The 25,235-nt window shown below is 38.7% G+C and overlaps 1 protein-coding gene across 3 annotated transcripts in view; it reads right to left on the reverse strand.

The window, feature by feature from the left end:
• Positions 1-5,646: 5,646 nt before the first annotated feature.
• Positions 5,647-25,235, reverse strand: part of kcnh1a (potassium voltage-gated channel, subfamily H (eag-related), member 1a) — a gene marked incomplete at both ends in the record, with an annotated part of 41,316 nt that continues 21,727 nt past the window's right edge. For all 3 annotated transcript variants that reach the window (XM_080037067.1, XM_080037066.1, XM_080037065.1), the window contains 5 exons: positions 5,647-6,519; positions 8,947-9,143; positions 13,511-13,763; positions 15,979-16,178; positions 20,180-20,451. In XM_080037067.1, coding sequence (XP_079893193.1) covers positions 5,647-6,519; positions 8,947-9,143; positions 13,511-13,763; positions 15,979-16,178; positions 20,180-20,451 — 1,795 coding nt within the window. The remainder of the gene's footprint in view (positions 6,520-8,946; positions 9,144-13,510; positions 13,764-15,978; positions 16,179-20,179; positions 20,452-25,235) is intronic.

Below are 25,235 nucleotides of genomic sequence, written 5' to 3' on the forward strand. Positions count from 1 at the left end.
ACACTAACAATGATAGATAAGATTTATCCACTGGAATGCAGAGGAAAGCTATGTTCTGAGCAAGAATGTACATTTTGTTATATTGCCCTGTCTCTAAAATGTAAATTATGAAATGTAAAATGTTTGAATAAATATCTTTGATTTCAGGTGTCAGGAATATGATAATCCATCCATGTTATTAATAATTTAGTCTACCTCATGCAGTTATTCCTTTGTGTGCATATCCTGACGCATACAAGTCAGAATCATGAATTTTTTAAGTTTTAGAAATATTCTGAAAGGATAGGGCAACCTCCCTGTTTGTGGCACTCAAAAATTTAAGCTAATTAGTTATATAAAACAACTGGGCTTTGTAGATTTTAGCAAACAGTACTCTAAAAGGAGTAAATAATGTATTTGTTGGACTATTTTCAGCCTTCAATAAATATGTACTTTGTGCACTAAATACAGTACGGGGACAGTGTTATGTCGAATAGACTCAATGCTAGAGTTTACAAATGAAAAAAACATGTCAGCCAGTGTAACAATATGACCAATGGACAACACTGGAGCTCTATGGCACAGATGAATTAGTCAAATCAGGCTTTGACAACACAGACAATTTGATTGAATTTGCTGTTTTGGTCTTTTAATGGGGTTCATTGACATTGGGAAAATAAAGTATTGCCCGACTTTTCTTAAAGGAGATTAAAAGTAATTTAATTGTCAATATTTGAAGATTTTTAAAAACATCTCCATTTATTAGGAAAAAACAATATAAATTAGTTTGTGTTGATAAGATACCCATCTTGAAACATTTGTATATGGCCCTTACATTTCAGATCCTTTCAGATATAATTCACACTTCCAGAAAGTAATAAGAAGCTGCTTTTAAACGGAAAAACGTATCTGTGCTTTTTTGTGTCTTTTGAGCTCAGAATGTGTGATGTGGCAAAAACAATCTGATCCTCTTACTATTCACAGTGCAACAGAAATGAAAGCAAACAGCTTCAAAGAAGATTAGTTGAAAAAAATATGAATTTCAAGTCAGAGGTGCAAATCGCTGAGATTCATCATTAACATAAAACTCACGTTGCCTTTGGCATTCTGGTTGTTTGTCGTGACACAACTATTGACTGTTCCCAAGGTTTGTTCACTCACTGAGAATAAACATTCTTAGAATTAAAGCTACTTCATTAGTAAATAATACAAGTACTTTCCATTAGTTGATTTCTGCCCATGGGATTATGACATCTGTTGCACTAAGTAGGCTCAATGTGAGCGGGGTTGGAGAGGAATCCTCTTAATTTGCACACAGCCGTAAGGTTTATCTGACATGAGAAGATCAGCCGGAGAATACACCTGCTGAGTTAGACTTTCTCAGAGAAGTGCTCTTATCTTACTGCTGGCAGGCAGGGGAGCTACAACACAAAGATGGGTGGATGTTACACAGCGCCATGCATTTCCCCCCAAAGAAAACAGGACAGGGTTCAGTATGTATAAAATATTTATTATGAACAGTACGTTATGTCACAGTTCATAACAAAGAGTTCCCATTGTGCTTGAAATAGTGACACTTCTCATCACATGACAGGAGTGAACATAGAGGCATGTGCATATTACAGTAACCATACACCAAATACCATCTTTAACCTGTCTTAAGAATCTAAACATTGCAATATAACCTGTGCATATATATGTATATACACACACACACACACACACACAGTATGTATGGTTGTATACCTATAGGCAGCAAACCAAGAGCTGACCACAAAAATAGTTCTGTGTTCAAATGGTTTTTATTGGAGCAACAGTAATTTGGAAATTTAACGCATCTTTATCTCACGACAGGCCTTGAAAAGGAGTATGGTTCAATCATATGAAGGCACAGTGTTGCATGCTTCCCGGTAGCAATAAAAGAAAATTACTTTCAATATTAAGGGTAATTGTTAGGAAATAGTATATATAAGTACTGTAAAGTAATTTTTTTATTTTGTGTCACCGTCTATAAATGTTACATTACAGCACAGTACTACATACTGCTTTCAAGGATCTTGTCTCTTGAGTTTTCCAGTGAACCTATGTCCTATTTTAGCAACTAAATTTTTTATGGAGTTGGTAAAAAAATGTAGGCATTAGAGAAAATATCATCCACATGCCAGGTCTATGTCGTTTGGGTGCGTTCAAAAAGTGGCACAAATCAGATTTTAAACTGGAACTGGATTTGACGTTTCACTGGTTTACTATGCACAATCATCTAGCTCTAGTTCTGTTTCTTTTAGAAACTCTAAAATAATGTAAAGCAACTAAGAGGATTCCTGGTTTTTGTTATTCAGAATGAAAGTTCAAAATATAGGTATACAAATATTACTTATTCTGTCATTCATCTGTCTCATTGGTAAAGTGAAAAAGTATACTAAAATAAAAGTATTCCACCAGAAGTTACTACAAAGATAGCCTCAAAAATGTTCACAATAATCTTTTATAGAAAATGTTTCAGGTTGAATATCACTGAATTACATGAATAAGAAGAAGAATGACATGATGTGTGCATGTGTGTTGCATTAAACTTGTTATTGAAATGCTTTGCTCCAACTCGTTTTTATTCTGATTTAGCTGCTGTTCTATACTTGAAAGGTTGATTTTGTTGTTGCAGTTTGTCTCACCTTACTCTCAGCAAGTAAGCAAATAAACCTTTTTCCCAAAATGTCAAACTGTACCTTTTAAATTTGCTTTAAAAACTTGGGTTCTTACTTTGCATGCTATTTATGCACTGAAACCTCCCTAGCTTTATTTTCCATCCGACTTAAACATAATGTTGTACTATGATATTATTATTACTATTTTTTTCTTTTTAAGTATGTAGTTGGGTGTTTGTGAGGATTTTTAAATCGCACACACATAGACCTATAGTAAATATTTTACCCTACATTATTATGACTCTCTTGAAGATTGATTGTGTTGCTAAAATGAAGACTGATCCTTTTTTTCACTGGGGTGTAAATTCCTCAACAACATTGTCATCTCTCGTTTTCCCATCTTTTGATATCTAAACTTCAGAAGCTTTATGAATTCTCTGTGATACAGAGATGATAACATGAGGATTTTAGTACTTTATCTTGTCCAAGAAGAACATTCTCTATTAAAGCAGAACCATAAAAGACACACAAACACTGGATTTAACCTAAATTGAGTTCTCACTTCTGGGATCGCATGCCCATTTATTTTTAGTCAGCTGAATTTTTAATGGGAATGAAGCTACAGAATGTGATGGAGAGAAAACATCAGCGTCTTTCTACTCTCAGCCGTGTCTGTCTCAGCTTGTCTTTTGGCGCGATAAGAGGAAAAGCATGCACGGAACATAAATTATCCACATGAACAATAAATAATATAGAATAATGGTTATTTTTTGACATGTCAAAGAATCTTTTGACTGGATATTAAAATCGTAATATAAGCAGACCAGTAAAGCTCCTGCTCCTATCAGATTTTAACCCCCAAACCACTTTTGATGTTGGAGCTCATTTTGAGACATTTCATATATATTATTTTCATTCTGGTTTGATCTGCTGATATAGTTTTACAATTACATTACTAATACCTCAATTCTGCACTAACTTACTGTAGTTACATTACACTACTGATTTCAGAAATAAAACTTTCTGTGTACTGTTGATATCCGCGATAGAGCATTACTACTGAATTAAATAAATGTATTCTAGCCTTAGAATGATCAATCTGAAAAAACCCATCAATCTACAAAACTCCATTGTTTCAAGGCTTTCTTTTTATACTTTGCTTTTAATAGGCGCCAACTTACAAAGTTCTACTAAAACAGCTACATTTGCATAATTATTGCTTGATAACTTAATGTTTGATGCATTTTTTTCTGTGAACTTTATGTTGAAGTCATTAATTCATTACATAACATTTCCTCCCTCTGTTTTCTTACTCTACACCCATTCATTCTGTCCCCCATACTGAGCTATATTCTCTGTTTTGTTGACAAAACATTACACTGATTAATTAAACAGATTTATTTCAAAAACTATTTTTATTTAACCTTTATTTAACAGGTAATCTCATTGAGACAGTTTCTCATTCTCAAGAGAAACATGTAAGACAACAATAGTACAACATAAACTTGTAATTTAGGAAATTTAAGTACAAAATTAATGATGTATTCATATATATATATATTAAGTAAATTGGGTTTTTTGCTCAGTAAAATGTTAAACAAAATTACAAGTTACTATTATCTGTCTACATGTTCCTGAACATTCATTTTGCTTGGTTTATCTTTATGAGAAGGTGTTGCAATACATTTTGGTGTAATTATATTGCACAATAAATGCTCTTCAATATGTTGCTGTTTCTCCGTTTAAAGTTGCATTTAACTTTTTGGAACCTGGAAAACAGTTGACGTTGCAAACAGAGTCCTTAAACACACCGCCTACATTCCAAACACTTAGCCTCAACACATGTCAAAAGACTTCCTCATTTCAGATCTTATTCAATTGTCAACTTGTGTCTTGCGTCATTTTCTCAAGTGGACGTAGAGACAGAAGGACAGACAAATTAAATCATGCATGCTTACCAGTGTAACAAATGTTCAAATGTACTTCAGTGGCTAATAAAAGGTCAAAATAAATGATCAATTAAACAGGTACCAGTGACCATAAAGTTTTGCTTACAAAAACAAACCTGCATCCTGAAGTTTTATTTTATATAATAAAGTTTATTTTGGAAATATTAGAAAGCATTCCTTTCTTTGTTCTTGACAGTTTTATGATAAGGAAAGAGACAGCCATTAACAGTTCCATATGCATTACCTTAGTATGCATCACCAAAGCTTAAAATGCATTTCTCTCATACAATATGTATGTATCTTTGTATGTGGCTGTAGCGTGTACATACAAAGATACCAGGAAAGATGGATAACCTTCTCACCGCTCCCACCATTTGTCATCGAGCCCATCTATCCATGCTTTATGGAAATTAGAAGCTCTGCTGAAAGACGTCTTTGAAAATCTGATTGCTCAGCCGGAGTTATCTGTTGTATAATTCACAATGATCCTGACAGTTGATATAATAAAAGAGTTCATCGATTGCTGGAGGATATTTCTCCTTCGTCATCTGCAAAGACCGTCCTTTCTCGCTCTCATGGTAAAGTAATGCAAATGACTCGATGTGTTGCCTCAATTAATCAAATATGCAGCATCTGCAATTTGAGGCAAACATTTATTTTATGTGGCATGCAAAGAATCTCATACAAATGATTCTATAACAAACCAATGTGTCATGCTGTTTCTATTGGAGCCTCCCATTACGAGAATCTCAAAATCTGACTAGTAATAAAAACCAAACAGCTCAAGCTATTTGTCCATTACAGTGCAATGGAGAAATAAATCAAACGTATGTACAAACGTAGAGCTGTCAGTCTTTATGTAACCTCTGACTTTGGGCTACGACCTCACATTTCCTTGTTAACCAACCGGTACACTCCTATGATGATAAAGGCTGGTGCGTCTTAAAAAACACACTGTTGCCTAATCTAAATGGTGTGCCTATAGTGCAGCCTCAGCTTTCCAAGTAATCCAGATCTTCCCAGATTCCTGCTGAGTTCAAGGTAAACTGTTGCCTGAAACTGATTCTTCCAATCCTTCACGAGAATATGTCCTCTTTGTCTATTTCTGGTGAAGTAGGTCTAGAAATGTCAAAAAGATGTTGCGGAGAGCCGGCGTTTGATTTCCTCGCTTTGAGGAGTTGAAGTGCTTCTGTGAGTTGCGCCTCGAGGCCGGACATTCGAACATTGAGAGTCTTGAGGTCGTCCTTCAGCTCCGACTTCAGCTCCTGAATGGAGGCCTGAAGCGTTTGCTCAGGGATGGGGTAGAAGGGGTGCCTGGTGTCCGCAGGCTGGACAGGACTGCGGTCCTGGGGCGTCATGCGGAAGTCCCCAACTTTGTCCAGGCGCAAGTCACTTTTGGTTATACCGCTGTCACAGGAGTCCGTCTTCTTCAGAGACATCTGTGATTCGTGCACCTTGGTCCGTCCGGGTAAAGTCTCCATGGATTCGGCTTTAGACACTTTGTTCCAGTTGTCGGGTTTGGCCACGGAGTCCTTGAAGCGACCCCACCCTTTGACTTTGAGTGGTTCAGCAGACCGGCCTCCCACCAAAGAAATGGGAGTTGGCACCGGCACCTGCAGCTTTCCCTTTTCTAAGGGAGCACAGTTAGTGGGTGTTGAAGGGGAAGGCTTTGAAGATGAGGGCGTCGCTGGGCTTTCTGTCACTGTGATGATGCTGGTGGCTGTGATGGCCGTATGAGCTATAGGGACGTCAACATACGCCGGGCCCTTCTCTATATCATGGTCATCGTCTGGTTTGTCGATGGACATGCGGGCTTCCTTCTGCTGACGGAAGCGCTGGAAGAGTTTTCGCACCGGGTGATCTGGTGGCAGGTTCAGAGGGGCTTCATTTTTACGTCTCTGTCGCTCCTCTTCCTCTCGTTTCACATCACTGATCTTTCGGAAGACGATCTAGAGAGAGAATTCACAGTTCTTATGACTAAAACACCATTATGATACCCATCAAATAAAATTGTAATGGCTCCTCTCAGAGTCAATTTATTTCCCTAAAAGTGAGCAAAATGTTTTAAAAACATTAAAAGTTAGATGAACAGGGGGGCGACTGTGGCTCAGTTGGCAGGGCGGATTGGCCGATGATCAAAGGGTTGGAGGTTGGATCCCCACCCTGCCACCTGGGTTGTGTCCACCATAGTTGTTGTGTCCTTGGGCAAGACACTTAACCCACCTTGCCTCGTGTGAATGTCCATAGTTAGCCTGCTATCGGTGTATGAATGTGTGTGTGAATGGTAACGTGGGAAAGGAAAAAATAAATAAAAAATGGGGCGCTCTTAGCTAAAATGCCCAAAAAATCTTAAAAAAAATTAAATCTCAAATATTGTAGCTTGTGCGAGGAAGGTTTGTTGTAAGGAACAGTGGTTTTAATGTGTGTGCTTTGCAAATGCAACCTTAAAGAGACTATTCCCACGACGCAGTGGGGAAAGTTCACATCAAGCCTCTAGCTTATTTGTGAAGAAACACTAACAGCTGAACACACAGCTGCTGACGCACTACTGTGTTTTAGCTTCTTTTGATTATTGTGTGAAGGATGATGTCCCGTTATTAATTAAAGGCTAAATACTTAAAAAAAATTTAACTAAATTCATATTTTATATTTTATAGTCTAGTTGTGCATGCTGGAGTAGCTAATTCCCTCAAGATAAAGTGAAACTGGAGATGTGGATTTTTTAGGAATATATATATATTTTTTAAATGTGTTCATTTGCTTTCTTGCCAAGAGTTGGATGAAAAAATGTATATCTTTTCTCATATTTGTACAGAAAATAATCAGTAAAAGCAAGCCGATGGTTAGCCTAGTTTAGCACAAAGACTGAAAACATGAAGTGAAAAAAACAAGTGTTTTACTGTTCATGTAAGAGTTTAGTATTTGAACAACCAACTGTCTGTGAAAGATCTCTGATAGCTCAAAGTTAAGGAATTGTGTTTATTTTAATAATCTTTCATTACTAGGCATGACACTGAAATGCAATAGGCAAAACATCATCCGTCTTCATTTTTTGGGGCATTTTTCTTTCGTCTTATAGCATCACTGTTCTAGCAGCTTGAACAACTTAACTGCTGAACATATCCTGTTCTGGATTTCCCAGTGGAATAAAAAAAAAATCAAAAATCAAAAACCCTGAACCTCTATTTGAAGAGTTTTGCTCCTTATTGAATCCATCTCTGGATTTCCCAGCTGTATACATACAGAGAGTATGGGACCCTGGTGAATAGTGAGTCCCATGCAGCAGATGAGATTGCCTCTTTATATGCAGGCAATCCAATCTCAATCGCACTCACTTAGGCAGGCTTGCCTTAATATGAAAGAGGTAATGATTGGTTGCTACACTTGAGTTGTTGATCACAGCTGTTCATTTCTGAATGAGAGATGTAAGAATGGCTTTAATATATGGTGGCTGGTTAATAGAACTGTGTTTTTGTATGAGGTGTTGTAGTATGTTGTTTAGCTGTGTAACATGTATAAGCCCTGGCTGCAGGGATATGTTACTTTGAATAATCATGCCCAGTTACATAGCTCTGTCTTAGCGTCTAATTACTTTCTTGCCATAAGTTAAAATCATAAGATGGATATACGCACTACAGCTAGGGGACGGTTTGCCTTAAAGGAAGTCCCAATAAACCTGGGCTGCTGGGATAAGCCAGTGAATTTGAACAGTAAATAGAATCGTAGAAACACAAGTCGAGACAAAATTAAAAACCCATCGAGCTTGGGAAAGGTGTTGCAAATCAATCCCTACAAAAATGAAATGGCAGAAAACGTTTATTGTTTTTTTTCATTTTTGTAAAACAATCCTAAGAGTATACGATTTGAATCTAGGTTTCCTGCCCACCAGCTGTGGCCAGCCAATCATACTCTCACTATATGCACAGACCAATCATTCTCTGCAGTCAAAATCCAACCTCATTTCGATTGGTTGACCACAAATTTCATGGCTCTTGTCCAGATGTTTTCACTGTGGCCATATTGCTGTGATGCAAGGGTTTCTCAGCCAGCTCAACTGTGTGAATTAAAAAATTATGTTAAATGGAATTTCTTCCCTTTGGCCATAGCCAGGCTAGGGGTGAGTATCATAGTAATGTCGAAACTGTGATAATACTGTATTGGCATTCTTTTTTATTGTACGTTCATAATTTTATATTTATACTCTATAAACTTGAAACACAAAATTGACACAGTTCAATAGTATGAAGCTCAAATCTAAAACGAGTGAATTGTAACTTTTATTTTGTAAAATCTCGGCTGCAATTATAGCTCCGAGGACTACATGAAAGTTGATGGATTTATGGCTCTTTCTTGCTGCCATATGAAGAGTCACTCACCCTCTTTCGCAGGTTGTAAGTGAGCAGCAGGTTCCTTGAGAAGTGGTTGGAAAATGCTGTGTAGAACTCCAGCACCTTTTGCAGAGCGTCACGTTTGATGACGTGGAGGTCACAGTAGGTCAGAGCTCGGACATTGGCACAGGCTTGAGCGAGAGTCACCTCTTTCCAGAAAACATCCCCAAATACATCTCCCTTACCTGCAGAGTTAAGGACACAGTTTAAACCAGGCAACAAATAAAAAAGATATATCTTTTATAAAGGACTTGAAAATGTATGGAATGACTAACAATTGTTGATTATTCATTTACTGATGTTTTATATATCAGGTTGTGGATACATTTGCAGTTCCCAAAGCAGTTCTCTTATTTTGGGCACATGTGGGAGGGTTTGTCTTTGGAAGTATTTTTTTAACTGTGTTATTTGTGGGTGGTGTGTTTGCAACAGTTTTTTGTAGTCACACTTTACCTTAGAACCCTACATTTTATGTAATCGAAGAACTTATCGGGGTTAACTGATGACATAATACAAGTTTACCTGCAGTTTAATACATGTTACACACCGATTTCTAACGGTGGCTGACAAGGTAAATGTTTCTGGTGTCCTTATTTACAATTTTAATGGAATCCCGCCAGCCAATAAGATTTTCCCCTTGTTCATGATCAATACTACTTTCTTATAATTTTGGTTTAAATATTTTATTTTTCACAACCTGGCATTTTGAAAGTTGTTGTTACTTATGTCTTACAACAGACATAAATGATGTTTTAATTATTATAAAAACTATCATTAATAGCTTATGAACTTGGACCAAAACAGTCCATTTGATAAGAAACTAGTGCTTAACATGCAGCCACTTGTGGTCAGAGCTGACCAAACCAGAGTGTTATGTTAAGCACAATTTTATGATTGAAATGGCTCAATGAGAGCATAAAAAGGCTTATGATTCAAAATATTTGACAACTAAATCAACAGAAAGTGTTCAAATTGACGTGACTGAAAACATCTAAAGCTTTACACAATGCAAGTTATGATCACGGATATCCAGATGCTCTTACAGTAATTATTTACATTTACAGATAGAGTACATCCTTGTAGAGCAGAGGGGTATAATACGAAGCGAGATTAAGGGCTGAGCGAGGTCTGTTGAGTCTAAAGCCAGAGTTTTCAGTATCACGAAAGGTGGCTCTCTCTTTTTACCTGGCTAGATCACCGTGGTAACAGAGGCTGCACGGCTAACCTGCTCAGACCAGTTTTTGTTCCAGAGTTTGAGCTTAAATTCGGCTCTTAGAGCACTGCCCTTTAAGGAAACTACACATTTAGAAATCCCTCGGACCTGACTATATTGTCTGAGCGATACATTCTCACCGAGGAAACTGTTACATCTAAACTTATTAATCAGTAAGTTAATTAACGAAATGAAGCCGTGACATTAGGCTTACAGCAGAGTGAACTGTTACATCAAGCAGGGGCTTTTTGCCACATGCATACAGTTATTGATGCAGAAAATGTAAAATAGCCTACGCCTATACTGTATGCAGCGCCACTCTATGCTCTCCTCGTCTCAAATTATTTTACCTGGCGATCTACACACACTGGCTCTTAATAAAGCGTTCTATAAAATCACAGGTTGCAACATTATTTCACTGTGGGCTTCTTTCTTTTCATCAGTAGGCCTAGTGTATGACGTTTACAATATGAAACGGGGCTTTGAATAGGCTGTCACTGGAACATCAGGGGAAGATGAGGGCGATTAAATAATGAATACAGTTGGGACGTGACAGGTGACAGCTGTCACATTTCGGATATCGCTGCAGACTCGCAGGTTAAGCTTCTCACAGTAGATCCATATTTGTCCGAAAAATACAGACTACAGGTTTTTTTAATGTAGGCCTATTGGTATTTGTAAGATTCAAATAAAAGGCTAATTAATTGTATTAATTTTGATGTGGCCCGAAACTAAAGTGATTTTCCACATAGGCTATTCATTTGGTGACAGTGTCAGACTTAAATTACATTCTTAAGTGTGGGACTATAGGCGTGGTGCTATAAATATAGCAAAGTAGCCTATAAATACATTAGGCTAAATGGTATAGCCTAGTGTTTAAATCCGAGTTCAACGTTACGTTTCGTTGTTTTATAATGTCACGTTACGCACTGCGAGAGAACGATCGGTAGGCCTAAGATAAATAAATCATGTCCATGCTGGCAGCATTCCACTCCTTATTTGCAGTAAGAGTTCTTTTCGTCTCTCTGTTTTCTACTGTAATAATTCAGACTGACAAACTCTTCCTCTTGAGTGAACTCAGCGACGCACTTCTTTTTTTTACTCAGCTGCTCGCAATCAGTCCGTTTGTGTAAAGTTAGCGGCACAAGATCAGTCCATTTTGTGCAGAAGCAGACTCAAATGACGGGCCAAACGCCCCCTTTCATGGGGACGCGCACAGAGCCCGAAGCTGAAACCCTCGTTCAACTTAAGAGGTTGATAACTTCCTTCGTGATACCAGTCAGCTCTGAGCGAGGGTTTGTGTTATGTTGAACCAGATCAAAAAAAGAGAGCGAGGCTCTGTTGAGTTTGTTTCGTAGTATACCCCTCAGGTCTGATCTGAGATCAAACATCTGAGGATCAGATGTTTGTGTTCTTTAAATGGTGTTTCTACTCTGTGCCATTAGGCTAATGACAGTAGTAACTTGTTTATCACTTCAGGCTCCATGACAGTCTCCATCCGGGTCAATGATATTAGCCTGACAGCATATTGATTGCTGCGAGAGAGGAACGGAGGTAGCATTGGTTGTGTCCCTGGGCCAGCCAGAGCATGCCATCCATTATTCATTACACCCTTATTATTTTCCAAAAGATTGATTAAGTTTAAAAAAGTAAATACTCTGCTGGGACTTAAAGGGGGGAGGGGGGAATACTATTGTTTTCATCCAGGCTTTATTGATCAATAAAAATGAAGCCTTTGTTAGAACACCTCACAGTGCAGTGAAGTAGGAACTGGGCTCACAAATGAAGTGTGAAGGCAGTTAGCATCTGCTCTTGTTCATTACTTATCAACGTACATTAGGCGCGGGTTACAACGGATTACAGCACTGCATTGAGTCGGACAGGGTCCAAATTATACTCACTCTAATCAGGTCAGGATTTGGTCCCATTTTAACGCCTCGGGCTCATTATAATTATCATAATTATATTGATTACTTGATCAGAGATAGTTTTCTATCTCACAAAAACTAGAGGCTTTTGTCTTTTGCCAGGCCGTTATAAAAATATAATAGGGGGGCACACCACCACTCATTCTAGTCAAGCAGAAGTGATCTTAAAGAGGGATTATTTTTGTGTGACGTGAAAATGTTGCGTAGAGTGCATTTAATATTAAATTTGGAAGCCTTAAAATATAGACCACTGTTCAAAATAAGCAAAGACCTCTTTAAAGGAACTGTGGTTTTCATCAGATTGGAGCAAAGATCAAGTAGAAAAGTCAGACAGCATTCAAAATGTTTCCGACAGGATTGTGTATCTGTGACAAACAGATTCTTGTCTAAATCCTGAGTTCATGACTCAGCATACAGCAATCCCCAAACAGCAGTTTTCACTGCAGTCAGAAAAAGTGCTGCTAAACAGAAACAGAAAAGTAGGATTTCAAGTCTTCCAACAAAAACGTTTGTTACTATGACGCAACGCCCTTTTTGCATCCACAGTGCTGGAGGCCAGTTTGACTGAAATGTTTTTCTACTGTCGTCAACAGTTTTTGGTAAATCTCTTACAAGTAGATGATACATTCAGATATGTTAAAGCTCCCATATTATACACTTTTCGGTTCTATTATACACCATATTATATGGTCTTAGTGGTCCCTAATACGTTTTTCTTTAATTGTTTGCTGAAAAAAACTTTCAGATAATTTATTGTACTATGCTGATGTTCAGCTAATCTCACAATGGCCTATTTTTTTAAAAGAGCTGCAGCTCCCCTCGTAAATATACAATCTTTGAGCTCCCCCCGCCCCCTGTCCGGAAGCGAAGCCAGATACGCCTCGCCCTCTGTCTGTCGGGTCCGTGGACCAATAAGAAATAGGGGTGTGGGCTGCACAGTGGAAGCTTCTGGCTTTCCAGTTTGTGAGGTCAGAAACGAGGAGAATTCTGACTGGAGTATATTGGGGGGGAGGGGTGGGGGTTTCAGAAAGGGGGAGAGTGAGAAAAGGAGAGATTGTTTTTTTTTTTTATATTTTGGCAGTCTCTAGGCACACCGTGGACCCATGGATATGTTAGAACACATTTAAAAAGTGCATTTAGCATAATATGTGACCTTTAAGACACTGTAGCAGCACATTTGCATCTTCTAACTGTTCTCTGCCATGTGTTTTTGAAAGCTTAAGAAATGTGAACTTTATATTTGAAAAGCGTGAGCAGCAGATCTGGGGCAGGTCCTTGGACAGTTCTGGGAACGGAAAGCACTGATCGCTTTTTAATGAAAAAAATATGTCAAAATAATCCCGTCTAATTCGGTGAAAAGATATTCATGAGGAATTGTGAAAAGGTCCATTGTCAAAATGTCTCAACTCACCTAAAATGGCCACCACCTCGTCATCCTGAATGACCTCCAGTGATCCGGACACCACAAAGCAGAGACTGTCCACACTCTCACCAGCGTGGTATATGAGGTCACCTGGTGCACAGTGGATGGTCTGAAACTCCATGGCGAGCGCTCTCAGACACCCATCACTGGCCAGGCGGAAAGCCGGGTGCTCTTTAAACACCTTCCGGTTGAGATGAACACAAATGTCTGCCCTCATGTCCTTTGGACAAATCTGTAGCACCTGGAGAGAAAGAGAGAGATGGGTGTATATTAAAGGAAGGGTGAATGATTTGTTTTCATCAGATAAAACTGAAATATACTTTAGAGCTGGGGGGCAGTCTTCAGCTGACCAGCATACCTAATGTTTGTCTTTAAAGAAGGTGATTCTGCCATATGACTCGAGAGAGAGAGAAGGCTTCACCTTCGATGAATTCTTTCACAATGTATGACATATTTATAAAGGTGGTAAGTGAGTTGCCAGGGACCAACTTCACTGTTCCATGTAACAGCATTAGCAACAACAAAACAGTTTACAAATGTTGATTTCGAATCATCGCATGCTTCCTCTTGTTGTTTGAATATTTTTTTATTATTACTTTGGGTAGGTAATGTACTCCCCCCCCACCCACACACACATACACACACACACAAGAAGCATTTCCTCCTATACCTGCATACATGCCACTCAGCCTTATTGCCTGACTTTAGTGTGCATGAAGTCATTCCAATGTAAAGTACTGTATATGGGGCGAGCCGAAACAAGCCACCGCATCCAGCAGGAGAAACACTTATGTGTGCATGTGCAGTGGGCCGCCAAACATGAAAGCCATTTTCATTAAAGTGACTGGGCTGCCCGTTTTGAGGTGTCCCAGATGCTATGAAATATTACATGGGATTAAACCAGGCACTGTTGCACCTGACATTACCTTTATCCCACATTTGTAATGTAGCCTAAATTCAGCATTTCTCAATATTTCACTTTTTCAAAGAGAGCATTGATGTAGAAAATATATTATTATTTTATATATTCATATAGGCCTGACATAAAATGTATTTGCAATAAAAATGTTCACAATATTCATTGAACCATTTTACAGTCAGGAAGGGGAAGAAAATATAAATGTTTGGGTTGAGAACTTCTTTGTTCTCAAAAATGAGTGAATAGTCACTAAAATGTGTTTTTATACTACTGATAATAAATACTAGGAGTCGGCTTAATCAATCGGATAAGGACAGAATCCTATCCACTATCAGTTATGTTTAAGTGGTAGAGTTTCAAATTGAAGGTCAGACGGAAGCATGTTGTTAAAGTACACCTAATCAACAGGATGCCAGGCCGTCGCAGGGCTCTGTCTTTAAAACAAGTCTCTTTGAAGATGAATGTCAAGCAGAGAGGGATTATGTGCCATTTTTAGCCCCTTAAGTGTGGCTTGAAGCCAGACGAAGAAATGATACAAAGATGCATTAAGATGAAACAATAAGTGGATAAGTGCAGATTCACCATGAAATCTCCCACGTATTCCTCGTGACAAATCCCTGTCTTATTAGAAGTAATGTTTCTGATTTAATAATACATGCTTTTTACCATGATTGGATTTGGACAGGTGCATTTAAATGAGATACAGTCATGTGAATGTGTTCTGGCTTTAGTTCAATCAGAGAGGCACCAGCTCAATCTATCTGCTTCCAGCTTTAAATGCTTAATTTCCACACACTCCGATTGTTTTAGCGTCATCTGAATTCAGTAGGATGGCTGGTCGGAACTGCGGCTTTCTTGGTAGATGAGAGGATTAAATGCTGGTTAGCTAAGCTTAGCACAAAATAAGTCTGTAAACATAGGGGTTCAGCTAACGTGGCTCTGTCCAATGGTAATGAAATAAAATAAAATAAACACACACCAGAAGCTCCGAAGCTCCCGAATTAATCTGTTTGTTTAACGATGGAGTCAGAGATTCTAGAGAAAGCTTTTCATCAATTTTTTTCTTGTTGTCAAAATCTATGAACATCTCCTGACGATCCCGCAACATGTCTGTACTGTGTGGGCAAAATCCAGTGTTAATACACAGCCTAGGCTCTCTAAATGGGCATGTTGCCAGCCACAATGGGCTCCTGTGTTTACCCCCTTGTTTACAATACATACCAATATATACAGAGCCTTTGCTGTGTATTGACACGAGATCATTTTTTCGGTGTACACAAAGGATTAGGGTTAGGAGATATTCACTGAATTTGACGAAAAGGGATTTTGACAACAAGTGTTCTCCAGAATCGCTGACTCCACCTTTTATCCGTACATAAACTGAGTAGTAAAATGACAAGAAATGTGGGTTTCATTTAGAGTTAATGTTTTTGTAGGTGACTGAGATGTGAGTATTAATATATTGATCGACTCAGAGTTAATTGCAATCTACTAACAATTACAGGAGAGCCATTAAAGAGAGAAGAGTCTGACGTACCTTCTCAGTGTCTATACCCCGTGACATGGACCAAGTGGAGGCAATGTAGTCCATAACTCTTTCACTCAAGCCCTTGGGCACCTGGTAGAGCTTCAGGAAGTCCCGGACACTGTTGATCATCTCATGGTAACGATTTGTGTTGGCGTACATCTGCTGGAAGATCGTTGTCACATTACCAAAGATGGTGGCGTAAAGAAGTGCTGTGAAAATATGGAGAGAATTTGAAAAAAAAGGGTGGAAAAATTTTAATTTTAGTAAAAGTCAACTGAAAATCGGAACTATCATCAAATATTAATTAATAAATCAAAATGAACACTAACAGATATTAACTTATTTATGTGATTGTGTGAACTTAAAAGGAAAAGTTTGTATCAAAGAAAACATGTGAAAATGCGAAATATCATGGCTCTCTTAGGCACTGGTCTGATCACAACATGTGTTACAGGGATTTAGTGTTTTGGCTGAACACCTTTACTAAAGTAAATGCTTTGGGTTTATTAAACTATTCATTCATGAGATCACCCTGTGGGGTTTTGAAGGATGTTTAAAAGGGGTTACAAACACAGGGTCAAATGATACTGCAGCAGATTTCAAGACTACATATGAAAATCTCTAAAGCTCTATTTGCAAACTCCATACATCGCCAAATCAGGGTTTACAAGGACATACAAATCTCCAATACTATGTATAGAGGACAATAACATCTACAAACCCCAGTTTATTAGAACAATCAAATCTTCAACACCTGCTTTACAAGCACAGTAAAATCCTTAGATCTGGCTTCACAAGAACATACAATATCCCAAGTGATGTTTACAAGGACGTTGAATTCTTCAAGACGGGTTAACAACAACCTCCAAAATGTTATTTTTAAAAGGAAATGAGTGTCCTTTTTCAAAGTCTTTATATACTGTATATGACATCACATGATGTATCAGACGACATGTGCCCTAAGACTTTTATGTTGTTGAGTAAGAAATGAGAAAAGAATGCTTGTGCTTTAAAATACAATGAACATAACTATAATTACAGCTTGGTGTTGAATGTGTGTGTGTGTGTGTGTGTGTGTGTGTGTGTGTGTGTGTGTGTGTGTGTGTGTGTGTGTGTGTGTGTGTGTGTGTGTGTGTGTGTGTGTGTGTGTGCGTGTGTGTGTGTGTGTGTGTGTAAGCATCCATACATCCTACCAAATAATGCTATTTATTCTTAATTTATTTCTATAGTTATAGAATAATTAAAGAAAAGGGAAGTAAGGAGTGTACTTGGCAGTGCATCTCTGAGGTGGATGAACTGGTGCAACAGCTGGCGTGTGTGTGTGTGTGTGTGTGTGTGTGTGTGTGTGTGTGTGTGTGTGCGTGCGTGTGCGTGCGTGCGTGCGTGTGTGTGTGTGTGTGTGGATCAAAGCCATCAGATGTCTGCTCAGTGTGTGTAGTGTTCTCTTGGCAGTGGAGCCCTAATTAGCCTTGCTAGAAGGGACGGAGACGAAACATGCCAGCCACTCATTTCAATTATCTTCAGATGACGGCACTAACCTGTGCATGCGTTTGAGCGTGTTTGTTTATTTCACGGCTCACAATCAAAGTGTTGAAAAACTGCACAGGGAATAGTACCAATTAAAAAAATGCTCAAAACTCCTCAAGGGCGCGGATAACCACAACTTTCAACCTTTTTTTTCATCACCATCGCTCATGTGTACATGTGTGTCATGTATTCAAGCGTTGTTGTGGTTTGGTATGACATTCTCTTTATCATATAAACACAAAGAAAACAATGTTGTTTGTAACATATTCTCAGTGCTGCATCAAAATCAGCAAGTTAAAAGATAAAAGAACAGTTTTAAAAAGGTCTCAGCCTATTAAATCTAAGATGATTTGAAAAAAGTATCCTTTTCAAGTTGCCAAAGTTTTTTGGGATATTTGCTACCTCCAGCCTGAGCTAAGATGGCACCGTTTTTCCTGATGAGCAGAAAATTCTGTAGTAACTCAATCGCTCTATCCCCAACATTGTTCTCTGTACTTGCTGAAGCTTGCTCTTTACAGCTTTGTCGCAGGACTGCTTGGCATCTAACAGCTGGTTTGTTTGAAGGTAGTTAAAAGACACTACGAAACTCAAGCCCCAGGCCAACAGTTGCTATAGAAACAGGACATATGTATAGTGCACCCCCAGCCCTCCCTTCCCCATGCAAGCCCCCCCCCCCCAAATCCCTCGTCACACTGTGATCTTCTACTGCCAGCACCGATCAAGTGCTGGTGGTAAAAATAGAACAGTATCGGGGCATCCATATTTCATAGAACAGCCATGGACTTCAGTAGATTGCATCTACAACAATGCTCCTGAGGCCGTCTGCTTTTGAGAAATTTTACGTTTTACGATTTGTTTCACACAGTGAATTTCTTTTTGGAAACGTCTACAGATTAGTTTTGCGAGTTCCCCCGAGAGTGAATTCATAAATCTGAACAGCCAAAGAAAAGGTAAAGTGAGGGACCGTCATTCTCTTGCCTCAGGGTGGAGATTGTGGCAGAACAGAACAGAGGTGAAGTGTGATTGGAGAGGGATCGGAGGGAGCACTGGGCTAAATTGATCCGGCTCTGTCAGTTATTGTTCCGAGGTGTCGATCTCTGCGTGCAGCTACGCACAAAGGCACCATGGTGTAGTACACTGTTGTGTGAGCCACACAAGCAGCAGACACCTCCTAAATGTTTAATACGGAAATGTGGAAAGAAGGGCATGCTGTGAGAATCCCGCCCTCTTTCACAACAGATTAGATGTTTTGTCGGTTACTGATAGCAGGTTTCTTCACTTAATGACGGTCCAGTTAATTTTCATTTATGTCTACATGTTTATACATCATATCATTTTTTATCCATCTTCTTCATATTATTAATGTATGGCTGTTTTGTTCTGATTCGTGAACTGTATGTTCAATGTCCTAAAACATGCATTTACAGGTTTAAAACTTGACAGTGAGCCACAAAATTTGATTTAGAATTTTTTTTCCACTAAACTGATTAGGAGTATTTTCACTCTTCACTCAGCACATACACAGCAAGGTAATGAATCTAATGTAGGCAAGAATAACACACTCCTATCCTCTACAATATGTGTCACTATTGTATAGTGGAGGCTATGCCAGGCCCACTTTAAATACCTGCATCGTGAAAATAAAACCATGAAAACTGCCTGAAAAACTGTGACGTGTGAATGAGAGCAATGCAGCTACACAACTCATCCGTACCATGAAGTTGAAGTGGTACAATTCCTTGAGCCAGGCTTAGCTGAGATATTATAGCCAGCCTGGAACATGCCAATGCTACTTGGACACAATAGCACTCAAAGCCCCTTTCTACTTTCTTTATACGGTATTTACTCCCCCCTCCCCTGGCATTTTGTTCTTTCATTCAATAAAGAGTTATTGAAGAGGGATAAAAGCTCTCAGAGAAGTAACTGTTAGAAAACTCATATCTATCTATATATCTATGAACAAAGGCATTAATAATAATGATAAACTAAATAGTCTCCTTTTCACTGATGGTCTTGTTTGCTGTTACAGGTCATGTCTGATCATCAGAGGAAAAAAGAGACCGTTTGATGAACATTTAAAAGTTCCTTGCAGTCTCTTACTCAACACGTGGGAAAGAATGTATATATGCAACATACATGTGTGTAAATGAGCACACAAGAGTTTCAGTACGACATCTCCAGTTTCCAATCTGAAAATTATATTGTCATTATGTATATCACTGCAGGCTAAAGTAAGAATAAATGTCCAAAGTATGACTGGTGATGAGTGATAAGTGCTTATTAAAAACCTAAAACAGTGCCAAGAAGTGCATGTGCTTTGATCCTGAATAGGGGTTTCCATGTGCAACTTTTTGTTATAGTACACAGAGCAGCAGGTATAGTTGGCAGTGACAGCACCCTTATGACAGAGGCCTATGATATTAAAAGTGTAATAAGGATTGTAGCCAAAAGTTTTGGCACTGAAATAAAGTCAACATGAGCGGTGTACTCCAGGTTACAGGGAAGTTAGAAATATTGCTCATCTAATCATCTGTAAAGTTCTATTATCCTACCCTCAGTGGCTGTATTCATAATTCATTTATTCACCTGCCTCAGTGGATTGTGGCTTTAAAGAGCATAGTTAAACTTCTCATGTATCATGTATCTCTCTACTCTTGATGCAAGATAAAACGCCTCCACTCACATCCAATCATCATCATGGCCACGGCAAAGATTTTCTCTCCGTCGGTCGTCGGGGCGATGTTACCAAAGCCGATACTTGTTAGGCTTGTCATGGTGAAGTACAAGGAAGTGATGTAGACAGAGTGCTTGTTGGGCCCGCCCTCCCATTTCCCCGAACCACTGGCGTTGAAGCGGTAAGGTGTGCCCACCGTCTCGGCCAGGATATACAGCCAGCTGTCCATGCGCACATAGTTGGTCTCCTCATCGATTACCTCGTAATCACCGATGCTGTACCTGGAGTGTGGCAAGGCAGAAATGGTGCAGGAAATAAACAATTGCAGACTAATAAATGATATTCCTGCCAAAAAGGCGAATGTAGCTGAACAGCTGTAGGCGGGTAGGGGAGACCGGGGTAAGTAGGCACACTTTTTACTCTAGTGGCTCATCACCTAAACATCTTGCAATAGTCATTCCTACATTAAATTGAAGCTTAAGGTGTTGGCTTGAAATGTGAACCCCTCACTTTTTCTAACTTATTGTAATAAAGAAGAAATGTACCATCAAAGACACTCTAACACATTGTGACAACCAACCCCATCAAGGGGTCGGTTGTCACACACTATGGGGTTGTTTGTCACTCACAATGTTATCTTAATGGGAAAAATCTTAAAAAGAAGGCAAGAAAGAAAAACTAAAATTTGAAAGTTTAATATCATTGTCAAGTTGAAAAATAGGCCAACATAACTTTATGCATCTTAACACAAAATGAGCAAGGAATAAACAAAAAGGAAATCCATATTAAGACCAACCTACTGTATGTAACAACATAAAGAACAAAACAAATAGGTCTAACAATAATAGCCTACTCAACTAGGATACACACATTCACTATCTGAGTTACAGTGATGGCAAATGTAGGGTCTGCTCACTAACTAAGCAGAGATTGTGTGCCCACTGGTTGCACATACAACACTTCTCCCTTACCTCCCCTGAACGGGTGCTGGAGAGAACGTTTCCATACAAACCAAACACAAACTATCCTCTTCATCTGATGAAGATTCCTCATCCTGTCTCTTTCTCTTCTGTTTCTTCTTCCCCAGCTGGGGTGGAGTGCACTGGGGTGCAGTAGCCTTGGCAACTGGTCTAGTTTGGGATGCACTGGGTCGTTTTGATTTTGTTGCCCTTTTTCTCTTTTGCATGCTAGCTGCCTTTCCTGCTCTATTCTCTCCTTCTTTGGGGTGTCAGTGAGGATACAACTTAACATTTTCTTTTGTTATTGGGTTCCTTTCCTGGCTGCACCCTTTGGATAACATGTGACAACCAACCCCCCAAAAAATGTGACAACCAACCCCAACTGGAATTTCTTGCTAGCATCAAGGCCAACAACCATCTGACAACTAATTAGCTTGCTAAAAACTATCTAAACTATAGCTTACCCGTCACACTTTTTTAGGGTAACAAGTGTTTTGTTATAAACCCATTGTGTAAAAGCCTAGACGAAAAATACTGAGGAGTTAAATATTTTGAATTTGACATGAAAAACACTAACAGTCCTCTCACCTCAAATTCAGCAGTCTAACTCCAAGGAAGACTATGTAGGTGACCTCTGATCCCAGTTGTGGATATTTACATACCAACATTTAACAGACAGCACCTTCTGGTTCCGAGATATAACGATTGTGACAACCTACCCATGTGACATATTAACCCGTTCTCCCCTACTAAAACACGTGAGGCACACTGTAAGTTTAAAGGTCCCATATCATGCAAAATGCACTTCTTCAATGTTTTTAACATAAATATGGGTCTACGGTGTGTCTAGAGACTGCCAAAGTATCAACAAAAAAAAACTCTCTCCTCTTTTCACCCTCACCCTCCCCCTTTCTTTTTTTTAAGATTTTTTTGGGGCATTTTTATGCTTTATTTGATAGTGCAGAGAGACAGAGGTGGAATGGGGCAGAGAGGGGAGTGACATGCAGAGAACGACCGCGGGCGGGAATCGAACCCGGGTCTGCTGCTGGGCCCGGCCCGGGGGGGGGACGCCCTACCAACTGAGCTAAAGGCACCCCACCCTCCCCCTTTCTGATAACCTCCCCAATACACTCCGTTCAGAATTTCTCTCGCTATGTCATCATAGCGAGAGAAGCCACCTCCCCTACATTAAAAACCAGGAACTTCCACCGTGCAATAGTCTATGATATGCCCAACCCTATTTCTTACTGTTCCACAGCCCCCAGATCCTCTGGAAAAAAATTCCAGTGACTGCCATATTGTTTTTCCCTCCAAGCGACAAGTTACCCATAGTTAAGCAAGGCATGCTGCTGAGTGTTGCATTAACCAATGCAGAAGCCTTTTGCTCATAATCCACTAACTCTGCTTACCCATTGCAGTATAATAAAGCATTACTTTTAACAAGACAAAGGATAGGAAGCTACTTGTGTAGAAATCAAAATGGTGAAGCTAATGTTTTCAATGGTTTTAAATTGGCTGACTGTGATTTGTAGCCTTTAGCTCATGAGTAGCTTCACAGTAGCATCCCGCTTTTGCCCATATTCCACTAACTCTGCTTACCCATTGCAGTCTAATAAAGCATATTTACTGGCATGCTGAGTGTTGCATAAACAAATGCAGAAGCCTTTTGCTCATAATCCACTAACTCTGCTTACCCATTGCAGTATAATAAAGCATTGCTTTTAACAAGACAAAGGATAGGAAGCTACTCGTTTAGTATCAAACGATGAAGCTAATGTTTTCAATGGTTTTAAATCGTCTGCCTGATTTGTAGCCTTTAGCTCAGGAGTAGCTTTGCAAAAGCATCCGGCTTTTGCTCGATTTTGATTGTGAACATGTCATTTCGATAAGTTTGTGGCTGTCAGTGCATCGGTATGAAGATAGTCTTCCATGAAGACAAGGGTTGTTTATGTCAAACTGTTCAAAGTATGGCTGAGCTCCTGCGTTACTACTAGACATGTCATTACTTCTCATGAAGTAAACAATCATGGTAAAAAAGCGCTGCATTGACTGCGGGACGGGGATCACGACCAGAGGGCGGGGGAGAAAGCAACTCATTCTTTTTAAAGAGACACAAACCAAAATAGGCCATCCTGAGATGAGATGAAAATCAGGGAATAGAGGCATGCTAAAATAAACGATCTGAAAAAAAAATTCAGCAAAAAGCAAAAAAAAAAACCTTTAGGGACTACTGAGATCATATAACATTGACAGAAAAGTGTATAATATGGGACCTTTAAATTAAGACTATAAGTATACAGCCCTAATATAAGTTATAAGAGGCACAGCAGGGCTTCGTGCTACATTTGAACAATAGATAAATGTATGAATAAATGTGTACCAAATAGAAAGTATTAATAAGTAGAAACTATAAAATACATTGTAAAAAATGTAATTGGTTCATCAGACTTCTGTGACCAGTCCTGACTGACACTGAGGTCAGGATCACCTACCTTATTTGTGTACAGACACAAAATATATAAATAAATAAATGCATCTGAAGAAAAAGTTTCAATATATATTTAAAACATGTTTTTATTTATGTTATGTTTAATCACCAAGTGTTTTTTTTTGCATATTGTTTTCCTGTATGTAATTACACATTTGAATATTGATTGATTTTTAAGTCATGTGACATCCTCCATATGATGATCCTGAAAGTGACATAACATGAATGTCTGAACCAAATTTCGTGGCATCCATCCAATATTTGTTGGGGTCAGTGTGCAATTTAAAACCCATTTAAACTACAACCAAGTTAGTTGGCTATTTACATAATGTAACCTTTAAGTTAACGAGATTCTTGGACAAAGCCTTGGAGATGAAAAACTATAAAGTAGGTGAATCTGAGGTGAACACTGTTGCATTTCTCCTCTCTGTTTCCTCGTATCTGTTGTGTAACGCCTCTGTCAAACCTTTCTTCATTGTGACCTATTATCACAGGATGCATGTGTCCCAGCAGTAAGACAATTTTATTTTCATAATCTATAGAGGATGATGCAGCAAAACTCAACAGTAATAAAAAATGTATGAAAATTCAAAACATGAAACGATTTTGTGTTTGTGTGTGTGTGTGTAACAGGCTTAGCAAGTTGATGATGTTCTAACTTTTCTCTCTACTCCAATGCTGCGTGCTCAGCGTGTTACCATGGGAACCAGAGTAACCACACCAATGGGGAAACGCTACAGGAGCTATTTTTATTGGCATCTGAGCCTGGATGTGGAGCAACAACAGCTTCATTCACTCAAGCTTGATTATACTGTCTGGGCCAATAAACAATGTTCACGATGATACTGGTTAAGAGCCTCTAGTGACGGGACAACACTCCCAGTTGTGTGAACCATGAGGATAACATTTGAAAATCTTGGACAGAAACATGTTTAAAATCTTGCATATTAACAAAGTTCAAGACACAATGTTCTGGTTAATGTTTTTCTTTTGAATCCAAATGTTACCAAGAGATGTGTTGAGGTGATGACACTTAACTGGGTGTGTACATCGAAATGTGTAAAAGTGGTTATTTTGTGTATAGAATTACATCATAATAAAAACATAAAGGGACATCTGCTAAGGAAATATTGGTGTTCATGATCAACTATCAAACATGTTTCGACTGTTTTTATGTATTGTATTGTCATTAAATTGTTATGATGGCATCTGCATCACTGTTTTTGTGTATTTGTGTGTGTTTAGATGTTTTTTTACATATAATAAATCAAGCACATACAAACGATGATAAAAATGTATGGCTTCCACCACATTTGCCCCTGTAGAGAGCATTTTTTGATCAGGCTTTGGAGGCCTGCGCTCCATACATTTGCATATAAATGAACACAAAAACTCTCTTGAAACCACTATGACTCTTTCTGGCTTTAAGGCATGAAAAACATGCTGTTTTAAAAATAGGAAAACAAGCATGTTGACAAAAAGTAAGCACTAATTAATGCTTTAATTAGCTTAATCGATGGCCTCATTATATTAATTGGCTCTGCTATTAATGTGACAGCAGAGGATAGCAGTCTATCAGAATGTGTTAGGTAATTTCTATGCACATGAACAGTAACTC

The sequence above is a fragment of the Ammodytes marinus genome (genome assembly GCF_949987685.1).
Source record: "Ammodytes marinus genome assembly, chromosome: 11".
In the NCBI taxonomy this organism is placed as follows: Eukaryota; Metazoa; Chordata; class Actinopteri; order Uranoscopiformes; family Ammodytidae; genus Ammodytes; species Ammodytes marinus.